We start from the raw sequence: 11,424 nt of genomic DNA on the forward strand, positions 1-11,424 counted from the left end.
ATACTGGCCTCAATCCTCAGGCCAAGTAGAGCCCATAAACCGCCCTATTAAAGAAGCGCTCTGGAAGGAATCACACAGAAAAAGACTGGCTGGATAAACTGCCTCAGCAGTAATAAACTAAGAATAAAAATCCAACCCTTTCAAATTCTGTTTGGACACCCAATGCGCCTAATGATTGATCCTAGTTATGTAGTACAGGGCCTAGAAGAGAGCTCTAGTTTGATTATTTTCGATGGCTTAAACAGTTACAAGAAAATAAAACCACCCTCCAGTGTAGGGTTAATCAGGCCATCAAACACATACACAACAAAATTCAGAAACAAAGGCCCACAAAGGCAGCCCACAAAGGCAGCCTTGTGGGACCAAGTCGTGTACCCTTACTCCCCAGTGGGCTGCCTTAGCCCCTTGGCACACCGTATCAAAACAGATGGAAAACTGAAATGGAACGTTTCACAAATTAAACTGTTTACATAAACACTGATGTTTGAATTGTCTGCAGAAAAGGACATCCCAGAACCTGAGCATGAAATGTTGCTTAATCACCACAATTTTAATCCACAGAAAATGAGACTCCAGTGTAAGGCCTGGCTTTACCTGCTTCTGGGAACTTTCAGTGCCCAGATAATTAGAGTGATCATGGGAGAAAATGCAGCCCTCCTCATAAGCCAATATTTAAGGAATAGAATCATAGATTATTAGGGTTGGAAGGGACCTCAAGAGATCATCTAGTCCAACTCCCTGCTCAAAGCAGGACCAATCCCCAAATGGCCCCCTCAAGGATTGAACTCACAATCCTGGGTTTAGCAGGCAAATGCTCAAACCACTGAGCTATCCCTCCCCCTAAAATAATTTACTCCCCGCCAACCAATCATGGATTCCTACCTGTGATCTGGTGAGCCTCATGAAAGAGTATAATAAAAACACTAGCCGACTCTTAAGACCCGTAGGAAATACCAATGTGTATGCCTGGGAAGGGGAAGTGGAACTTCAAGTGTACCTTATAAACACCACAAAAATACCAAACGACTGGGAAATAGGGGTTAAAATAGAGGGTCCTAATGGCGATGCCACCTGGAGTTCCAGGTACCCACAACTACCACTCAGTGGAATGAGCCTGTTAAGACAGGAACAATGTGGGGTACTGTCCAGTACCCCGTGGTGAATTGAACCTATGGTTCCTGGACACATGCACCAGAATCTGGACCAGAGACTAAGCATTTAAAAAAGGTTCCCCAATTAAAATAAATTGTTTTGTGACTCAAAGTGATCCAATAAAAGTCTTATTAAATTCACTATTAGTAACAAATAAAAATTGGTATGAACTGGACTCTGCTGAATGTGTCTAAACTGGAACCCAAATGTTCACCCTACTCCCTTCCTATTATAATGGCCTGGATAAAAACACATCAACACTCCAATGGCCGAGCAAAACGAAATGTAGTAGACACCATATTAGGAGGAGTTGGTTTGGGAGCAAAAATGATAAATACTATAAACCTAAAGGTAATTAAGAATAAGTTAAGTTCCTTGTCACAACTGCAAGATAGTCTCATTCACAAGCAGGCAAATACTACTGTGGAGTTGGTACAAATAGTTCTGGGAAACCTAAAAGCAACATGGAATATGTGGTGGTGGCTGAACACCACCTCCTGGCTCCTGTATAAACAACAAATAAAATTAGAAAAATAAAATTGCCTTGGCCATAGGATGTATTGAGATGGAAAATCTTAACTGAGCATTTTGAACACAAAATGTTTGGGGTAATATCTAAAAATGTAGGGTATTAACACATCTTTTAAAACAACAGAAGAGGTCCTTGTTTGAGACCTACAAATATGAATGGATGCAGCATGTTTCCAGCACGGTTAAGCCTGATTTGTTATTAGGTGACATTTATGTTAAAATTACTCCCCAACAGTCTGTGGAGACAGAAATATGGGAGGTAAGCCTGCTCCCAAAATTGACCATGGGATCCTTTTGGCTACCCCGGGTTATGGGTAAGTGGGCTGGAAAAGAGAAGAAATGATTGGATGCCCGAGGGTGTACGAAGTGGAGCCCTCAGAAATGGGTGTGCTTGTCCCTACCTGTCGCCACAGAACCATGCAGCAAGGACACATCATTAAAAATGTGTTTAGAATGAACTAAAAAAGGTGACTCCGTTTTTACAAGAAACACACACACACACACACACACACACAAATAAAAATTAAATTTAAAATTAAAAAGCATGTCATTCAAATATTACATGCCAGTAAAAACATGCTAAAAATTGCTAAATCTAAAAAACCCTGACAGCCTATCATTGGTACAATGTGTTTACAAGCTGGTCCCCGACCTCTAAGGGCATATTGTCTATTATCTTTCACTCATTACTAGTTGTGTTAATATTGTCCTGTGTTTGCTTGCTAGAAATGTGTTGTATGTGCTGTTAAACAAACAAACAAACAAAAAAAAGTTTGTTGGATTACAACCACGAGCTCAAATTGTCTCTCAGTATATTGCTATAAAACAGTTGTATAAAATATGACCCACTCAAGAATTGTTCTCAAGGGGTCGAAAGGGGGACATGTAGTAGTAGGATTTTATGTTGGTATTTTATATAATTTAGGATGAAGAATAAAGAATAATAATGTAGCATACATTAAATGTATTGGTGTATGATTTGATCATATCCTGCCAGCCACCCTTTTTGAATAACAGAAATGAATGGCCTAATGGGCCAATGGTTAGAGATACATCAGCCAGAATCTGTGTCTGGACTGATTTCAGAGCAGAAACAGACCTTTGAGGCCTTGAGACCTTTGTTGTAGGTTTACCATTTTAGAATAAGTCAAAGAATGCCATGATTGTTTTCTTTTGCATTGGAATTTGATGTTCTGTGTAAATTAATTCTGTTTTGTGTGTGAATGAGGAATGTGTGTGTAAAGAGGTAAGTGTGAAGGCCATCGCTGAACCAGATGTTTTAGGGAGCACTGGAGACAGACGCAAGGGCTCCAGGAGACTGCAACATGCCCCTATTGAAATGTCAGAGGAGGGCAGATTGACGCCTCTAAAGATGAGACAGGCACCTGTCAATGGGGACAAAATAGCTGTGATCAAAACCAGCCTGGGATAACTCCCTGAGGAACTTGATGAAGGGACAAAATAAAGAATAAGAAAGACAATTAAAAAAACCAAGCACTCGTCAAACAACAATTGATTACAGCATGATGATGCAAAACTCATTGGTCCCAATAAAGGAAAATCACTATATAAACAGAGTGCCTTGCTATGAAACTTTGGGTTCGTCCTGCCAAGACTTCCCTGGAGCATTGTTTCGTAACCAACGGAACCTGGCTCCTCCCTACCCGTGATCAACCTAGCTGGTCACGAGATTGATCTGGACTCTGGACTGGTAACTATAACATCAACTGGCAGGACAGTATGTGTGCGTGTGTGGTGTGACTGAATGCATATGCTATCAGTAAATGCGGTGTATTGCCTTTTCCCCTAAAAAAAATCCTGTGTGCTTCTTATAAGCATAACACGGGTAGACTCCAGAGAAATCATGAGGGTTTTTTTTAAATGAAATGTGGGTTTTCTTTATTTCCCTTCTGGTTTCTGGGCCTTTAAGGTGCTCTCAGGTCCCATTTTCCTCTGCTACCAAACAGGCTAGAAACTTACCTTTCTAGTACAAATATGTACTAGAGACCAGAGCCCCCTGCTGGGGCTGAAAAAAAAATCCGAAGATTCGATAGTTCTCTCGCGAGCTCATGAGTGAGGCTTAATTTTACTTAGAAATCTCATCACTTGCAATAAATTTGTGAGAGTTGGCAGGTCAGCTACCTGCAAGTGAGCTACTCTGATCCCATTTTCAGCTCCTCCTCCAGCCTGTGCATGCATTGCAGGTGTGGTGGTGCAGAGCAGCCTGGGTCCAGAGCAGCTCCTTAACCCCTTCCAATCCAGTGTGGTTTACTTTTTAGAGTTCAGAATGATAACACACAAGAATCCAAAATAGAGACCAAGCAGGCTCCTCCTTCTAGCAGAGAAGCACAACACACCCCTTCTTGCTACAGGCTGGCTCTTTCTAGACTGGTACAGATCATATACTTCCCTACAGAGCTCCCAGCCTGCAAGCAGGACCAGGAAACCCCCTGAGAATTTAAAATGATAGATCAGAATGTTAACAAAGTTTTCAATACACTACAACCACTTAGCCCAAAAGCACGCTCTCTCCTAGCTTTTCTCAGGGTCAAACTGATTTTTTTTTTGGCCATCTTGGCTTCCTTGCTGCTTTCTCCCTGTTCTTCTCTAGTGTTTCTGCTGCAATACAATCACTCCCCGAACCCTGCTTTTCTTATCATCTCCCCACCCCTGTGAAACTTCTTAGACTGCAAGACCCAGCCACTGCCTGAGCTTGCATAGGATGTGGTTGTTCGGCGGTGGTTTTCCATTGTTTCAGCTATCATAAAGCAAAGAAGCATTTAATTGCTCCCTCCTTTAGCCTGAATGGAAGGCAGCTGTGACACCCAACACCTTCAGCAAGGTGTGATTGTCCAGCCCCCAGCATAGCAATGTGCAGCCGGACCTGGCATGTTGGGGATATTCAGCAAAATTATTGTTGTACAAAGAGCAAAAGTCCCAGCAGTGCAGGTGGCCAAACTCCTTCATGGGACAAAGCAGGAACAGCACACGACAGGAGGGAGACACATTGCTTTGCGCAGCGAGGAGCCAAACGAGGAAAGGAGGTGACACATCTATGCATAAAGAACAAGGAGTTCTTGTGGCACCTTTAGAGACTACCAATTTATTTGGGTATAAGCTTTTGTGGGCTACAGTCCACTTATCAGATGCATAGAGTGGAACATACAGTAGGAAGGTATATAAATATACAGAAAACATGAAAAGGTGGAAGTTGCCATACCAACTTTAAGTGGCTTAATCAATTAAGATGAGCTATTATCAGCAGAATTAAAAAAAAACATTTTGTAGTAATAATCAGGATGACCCATTTCAAGCAGTTGGCAAGAAGGTATGAATAACAGTAAGGGGATACTTAACATGGGGAAATAGATTCAATTTGTGTAATGACCCAGCCACTCCAAGCCTTATTTAATGGTATCCAGTTTGCAAATTAATTCCAGTTCAGCAGTTTCTCATTGGAGTCTGGTTTTGAAGTTTTTTGTTGAAAAATTGCCACTTTTAAGCCCGTTACTGAGTGACCAGAAAGACTGACATGTTCTCCTACTGGTTTTTGAATGTTATGATTCCTGATGTCAGATTTGTGTCCATTTAGTCTTTGGCGTAGAGACTGTCCGGTTTGGCCAATGTTCATGGGAGAGGGGCATTGCTGGCACATGATGGCATATATCTGTCGGAGAAAAACGAGTCCTCACTCTTGAGTTTGAAGCAACAAGCCAGAGGCATCTTTATTTTCCTGACACTTGCAAGGGGAGAGTACTCACGGACATGGGTTCCCCTCCCGAGGCAGGTCTCTGTTAGATAAACAATTAAGGCAAAGCATTTATATCTTTTGTCACATGCAGTAATGATCAACAGCTGCATTTTGTTTATACACATTCCTTCCTGATATTTCACTTTTTCCCATTAATTTCTGCCACAGTCTACATTCCATTCTTATCTAACACAAGGTCAAAACAGTATCGCTTACAGTCTGTTCCCACTCTCCTAGGCCTTCAAGTTTCACATTATTAAATAGAAGAGTTAGCCTGACTCTTGCTCTTCCTGGAAGACTAAGATGTCTGCACTTTTCCCAACTTCCACATATCACATTGGTAGATGTCAGGGGTGAAAGTAACTATAGACATTTACCGATACGGGGCCGGGCTGGGGCTGGCTCTGCCCCCCGGAAGGGGTGGGGCCTTGGGCAGAAGGGGCAGGGCTGGGGGGTCAGAGCTAGCCCCAGCCTGCCCCGTACTGGTAAGTGCCTGTAGTTGGGGAAGCTGTTCCCTTTCCCTCACCCTCGCCGTTGGCTGCCAATGGGCGGGGGGGGGGGGGTGCAGCAATATTAAAGTGCTGCCGTGGCAAAGGAACATCCTTTATGAACTATTACAATTATATACAAATGATGAATATGGGGGTGTGATAGACCCAGGCCAGTTGGGAACAGCAGAGTAGTCATAGGGAGATATACTGGCCATTGGATAAGCAGTTTTCTGTTCCCTGAGTGACCAGAGCAGGGGCTGCTCCAGGCTAATGAGAACACCTGACTCCAATTAATCTGCTAAGAGTCAGGTGAGGCTCACTCCAGTCAGGCCAGAGGAGAGGAAGTGCATGTGAGGAACTGGCAGCAAGAGGTGTGCAAGAAGCTGAGAGTGAGTAGGCACTGCTGGAGGACTGAGAAGTACAAGTGTTATCAGACACCAGGAGGAAGGTCCGGTGGTGAGGACAAAGAAGGTGTTGGGAGGAGGCCGTGGGGAAGTAGCCCAGGTTGTTGTAGCTGTTGTGCAACTGTATCAGGAGACACTCTAGACAGCTGCAGTCCACAGGGCCCTGGGTTGGAACCCGGAGTAGAGGGCGGGCCCAGGTTCCCCCCCAAACCTCCCAACTCCTGATCAAACACAGGAGGAATTGACTTGGACTGTGGCTTCTACCAGAGGGGAAGGTCTCTGGGCTGTTTCCTGACCCACAGGGTGAATCTGTGAGGGGAGCAAATCCGCCAATAAGTGCAGAACCGACCAACGTAGAGGAGGAACTTTGTCACAGGGGGTTACAGGGTGCTCCCCTGGGGTGTAGAGTGTCACAGTGTGAATAGGGGATTGTGAGGTGCAGATGTGTAGATCAGAGAGTGAGTGTATACACGCATGTGCGTGAGTGAATATGCATGGTTATGAGTGTGCATGGGCCTATGTGTGAATAGGGAGTTGTGGATGTGTGTGTAAATGACTGGGTGTCTGTGTATGGTTGTGTAAGTGTAAGGGATAGTGGTTGTAGTTATGTATATCACTGAGGCCATGTCTGTGTGTGCGCACAGCTGTAAGAGGCTGTGCTCCAGCAGACGTGTGCCAGCGGATGGGTCCAGGGGCAGAGAAGAGACTCGTGCGGGATGAGCTGGGGGCAGGGGGAGAGCCTGAGCCCTCAAGGAGCAACTCTAAGCTGTGTCCAGAAATTAATGGGTAGCTGGAGGAGTAGCTGGGGGCGGGGACTCAGAAGGGGTGTGGCCTGTGGAACATGGGGCGGATCTCAGGAGGGACAGGGTTTCTTTCTCCAATCAGAGCTTTACTTCACCAATCCTCTTATGCCCATTGGTCAGATTTCCCATCACTCATTCATTGGGCAGGGCCAATGCCTAGAACCAAGGGGGCAGGGCATACTTGTTCTGTGAGATCTTAGTAGCTACTGATACTTGATTGGCTGGGGCAGGGGTGGCCCTGGTAACGGCGCCTGCACTGGGAGCTGGAGACCAAAGGGCTGGAAGGGGCCGGGGAACAGAGGATATAGGGAGGATGAGGTGCCAGGTGCTATGGGGGGCACTAGGAGTAGAGTGGACAGAGGGGGGGGGGGGCACCAGGCACTATGGGGATGTGCTGGGAGTGGAGGGCGTGGGGGCACCAGGTGCTATGGATATGCACTGGGAGGGGGCACCAAGCACTATGGGGATGTGCTGGGAGTGGAGGGCATGGGGACACCAGGTGCTATGGATATGCACTGGGAGGGGGCACCAGGCACTATGGGGATTCGCTGGGAGGGTATGGGGCACCAAGAGCTATGGGGATGCCCTGCGAGGGGGCAGGGACACCAGGAGCTATGGGCCTCTGGAGAGAGCAAACAGCCCTTTCCCACCCCTGGGACAGTGCTGCAAGGAGGAAACTGAGGCACACAATGTTCATAGAAAATATTTACAGAAAATTCTCACTCTGCCAGAACTAATAACTCATTTCACGCAGGGCAGCAATGCTCCAGTGAGTCACTATGGCTACTGGTCACTGCTGACCTCAGGCAGCTTCCAGCTGAGGAGCCCAGGGATTACCGTGTTGGTCTAGAGACCCATTGGGTCCATTGCCTGTCCTCAGACAGTGGCGGTGCCAGATGCTTCAAAGGGAGGTGCAAGAACCCTCGTAGGGGGAAATTACTTAGAAGCAAGAATCTCTGTGCCTCAGTCCCCAGCCCTGCCAGGGCTATTGCTTCTTGAAGTTGACACAAATCAGAGCTGAGCCAGCAGCTCTTGTTCCCTGAATAGCAAGTTAGGAGCCTCTGGGGCACCTGTGCCAATTGGTCCCTCCCCTACCTCCCTAAGCTGCAGGGCTGCCCAGAGGATTCAGGGGGCCTGGAGTCTTCGACGATGGGGGGCCCCCGCCGCCGAATTGCCACGAAAGACCAGGAGTGGAAGATGCTCCGGGGGCCCAGGCCCCGCGAGAGTTTTCCGGGGCCCCCGGAGTGAGTGAAGGACCCCGCTCCGGGGCCTCTGAAAAACTCTCGTGGGGGCCAGGGGCAAATTGCCCCACTTGCCCCCCCTTCTGGGCGGCCTTGCTAAGCTGCTTCTCAGAGGCACTAAGGGCGGGTTTCTTTGTGTTTAGGAAAGTCGCCCTCCCCCTGCTCCTGTTCCTCCTGGGAAGTCTCCTCTTGCAGCAGGGAGCACGTGACACTGGACAACCCACGCCTGCTGTCCCGGTGAGAAGAGACCATGGTAGCTCTGCCATTAGACCTCGTACCAGCCCCAGGAGCGCCAGACTGTCCAGGGCAGAATGAGGCACCCCTCCTGCCCCAGACAGGCTTTAACACAGATCATGCCGATGCTACCCCCTCCCTCCCCATGTCCTGCTCCGAGGAGGACCACTCCTACCCGCGGTCCTCATCTTCCAGCCCTGCTGGAAACAATCACTCCAGCCTCAGCCAGAGCGAGACAACAGACCAAGGCTCCCTGAGCGAGGACAGCATGAGTCTGGAAGCAGCAGAAAGCCCGATGCCAGTGGGCTTGAGTCAGAGCCCCCCATCACAGCAGGCAGCCAGAGAGCCCTGGCATCCTCTGCCACAAGCCTCCAAGGGCAGAGATGGGAGCCGTGTCCTATCTCACGTCTCTGAGGCGGCTTCTCTCACCCCAGGGCTGGAGTGTGCCTGGTCCACTCCCAGTTTCTCTCTGACACCGGAGGTCGGGTGTCTCCGGTCAGCCTCACCCCTCCAAGACGGGGCGCTAGGATGTGCCTCTCAGCATGTCCAGGCCTCTGGCTCTATCCACCTGAAGCAGAAGGAGCAGAAGAGAGAGGGCAACAGCAGTGAGTGGATTGGGAGGCAGCTGTCTTGTATGGAGGACAGGCTGAGAGCCATGCAGCAGCTACAGGGACGTGTGCAGTGGGACCTGGTGCAGGCTGTACGGCTTGTGCATTCGGAACTGGCCACTGTCAACTGGCACCTGAGCAGGCTGGTGCAACTCTATGAACATCAGGCTGCAGCTACTCAGGCACTGCAAGGGCAGGGGGCCACTGTGCCAGAGGGGAGACCCCCTTGGAAAGCAGCCAAGCAGCTCCAGAGCCCCCCCTCTTCCCAGGGCCCTTTCCAAAGCACTCCAGCTGGGAGGGGTGGGGTGTGAGGTGGGAGTGTGCATCCGGGCCCTGGGAGTGCTCTGGGAGCAGTGCTGGCGCCTTTGGTTGGGATTATTAAACAATAAAGGATTCAGTCCTAGCAACTGATACCCACAGGGCACCATGTGCTGCTCACTCATATAAGGAGATACACCGGCCGTAAATGTCGGTGCAAAGCGACAGTTCTTGGAACACTGCTCACTCGGTCACATTGTCTGGGGAGAGCGGGCCTGTGACTCTTTGGGGAGCACCGTCAATACCTGGATCTGTCACCGCCTGCCCTGTAACCTTGGGGGCCTTAACGCTGTGCTGCTGTGGCTCAGAGTCCTGACACCCGTAGCCAGCCCACAAGCATAAAGGTCTTGCTCTGGCTTCCACCAGCCTGGTTGCTTCTTGCAGGCTGACCCCAGTAGCCCTCCAGCCACACGTCTTCCCAAATCCATCCACTCTGAGTCTCTCCTACCAGACACTCCGACTGTTCCCTCTGGCTCATCTCCCCTGGCGGCAGGAAACCAGCCCCCGCGCACCGGCTCACTTTGGCGCGCACACTCCATACAGTTTGCCCAACAGAGACTGACCTGGGGTTTAAATAAACAAAAAATGTATTTGATGGAAAAATTCCAGACTCAAAGATGAACTAGCAGGGGAAGCAACGTATACAAGTCACACTGAAAAGAAACAGGACTGCGCAACCGCAAGCTTTCCCTTTTCAGGTTCGATAAATCCCTTTTCTGTTACAAGTTCCCTGTTGCCTTTGGACTGCTTCCCAGTATATGCCCCGTCCCAGAAGGAATTTGGTGCGTGACAGACAGCTCCTGCCAAGTGACCATCCCTCAGTCTCTGGATAAAAATGTCAGTTTCAAACTACCTTTTAAAAAGGCTTTCCCCTCGCACCCACCTCGCTCCACCCAAAACTGGCCAGAGAAGATGGTGCTGCTGCTCGCCATACAACTTTATCCCAGTAGTTAGAGCACTTCCCTGGGATGAGGGAGCCCCCAGTTCAATTTACTCCTCCCTTCCGAGTGCAGGGGAGAAAGGATGTGGACACCCCACAGGTACATGCTCCACACTTCTGAAGGACAATGAAGCCATCAATTCTCACAGGAAAGAACATTTTGAAGATTTCCTTAACCATAATTCTATGGTTGCAGTTGGAGTCCTCGAGCAAATCTCTCAATGACCATTTAGGGATGAGCTCAGAGACCCTCCCACTTTGTATGAGGTACACAGTGCCACCAAGCAGATGAAGAACAAGGCAGCACATCTAGAGGGGATCCCTGCTGAAATCTTTAAAGATGGTGGACCAGAGCTAATTTGGCAGCTTTACCTGCTTATCCTTAAAATCTGGATAAAGGAGGAGATTCCCAGTGAAATGAGGGATGCCTTGATTGTCACCCTCTTCAAAAAAGGGGATAAAGTGGAATGTGGAAATTATCATGGTATCTCCCTCCTAGTCATTGCAGGCAAAGTTCTGGTGCAGAGGGCACAGCGATTCACTGAATCAAAGGCTTTAGTTAGATCAATGACAGCCATGTACAGTGGTTGGTTTTGCTCCCAACACTTTTCTTGCAACCTGCCTTCTGCCTCTGTCAGAAGAAGTTTTACCGGAGTCACAGAGTGGTTTCTGACCATGTCATGGAACTGCGGATAAGATCTTCACAGCACGGCAGCTGCAAGAAAAGTGTTGGGAGCAAAACCAACCACTATACATGGCTGTCATTGATCTAACTAAAGCCTTTGATTCAGTGAATCGCTGTGCCCTCTGGACTGTACTTTCTAAGATTGGATGTTCTGATAAATACATCAGTGTCCTAAAATTGCTTTATGATACCATGAAAGCAACTGTTCTGAGCAGCACTGTCTCCCAGTACCTTTCAAAGTACAAACAGGAGTCAAACAGGGCTGT

At 48.2% G+C, this 11,424-nt stretch overlaps 1 protein-coding gene across 2 annotated transcripts; it reads left to right on the plus strand.

Moving 5' to 3' along the window:
- Nucleotides 1-7,352: 7,352 nt before the first annotated feature.
- LOC123354032 lies at nucleotides 7,353-10,314 on the plus strand. Of its 2 annotated transcripts, none has more exons than XM_044995644.1 (2): nucleotides 7,353-7,450; nucleotides 8,517-10,314. In XM_044995644.1, the coding sequence occupies exon 2, from the start codon at nucleotides 8,624-8,626 to the stop codon at nucleotides 9,524-9,526; it is 903 nt and encodes a 300-aa protein (XP_044851579.1). In that variant the 5' UTR covers nucleotides 7,353-7,450; nucleotides 8,517-8,623; the 3' UTR covers nucleotides 9,527-10,314. The 2 variants fall into 2 exon arrangements, with proteins under 2 accessions (XP_044851579.1, XP_044851578.1); XM_044995643.1 differs by having other exon boundaries at nucleotides 7,369-7,457.
- Nucleotides 10,315-11,424: the final 1,110 nt, after the last annotated feature.

Source organism: Mauremys mutica, chromosome 20, assembly GCF_020497125.1.
Source record: "Mauremys mutica isolate MM-2020 ecotype Southern chromosome 20, ASM2049712v1, whole genome shotgun sequence".
Classification (NCBI taxonomy): domain Eukaryota; kingdom Metazoa; phylum Chordata; order Testudines; family Geoemydidae; genus Mauremys; species Mauremys mutica.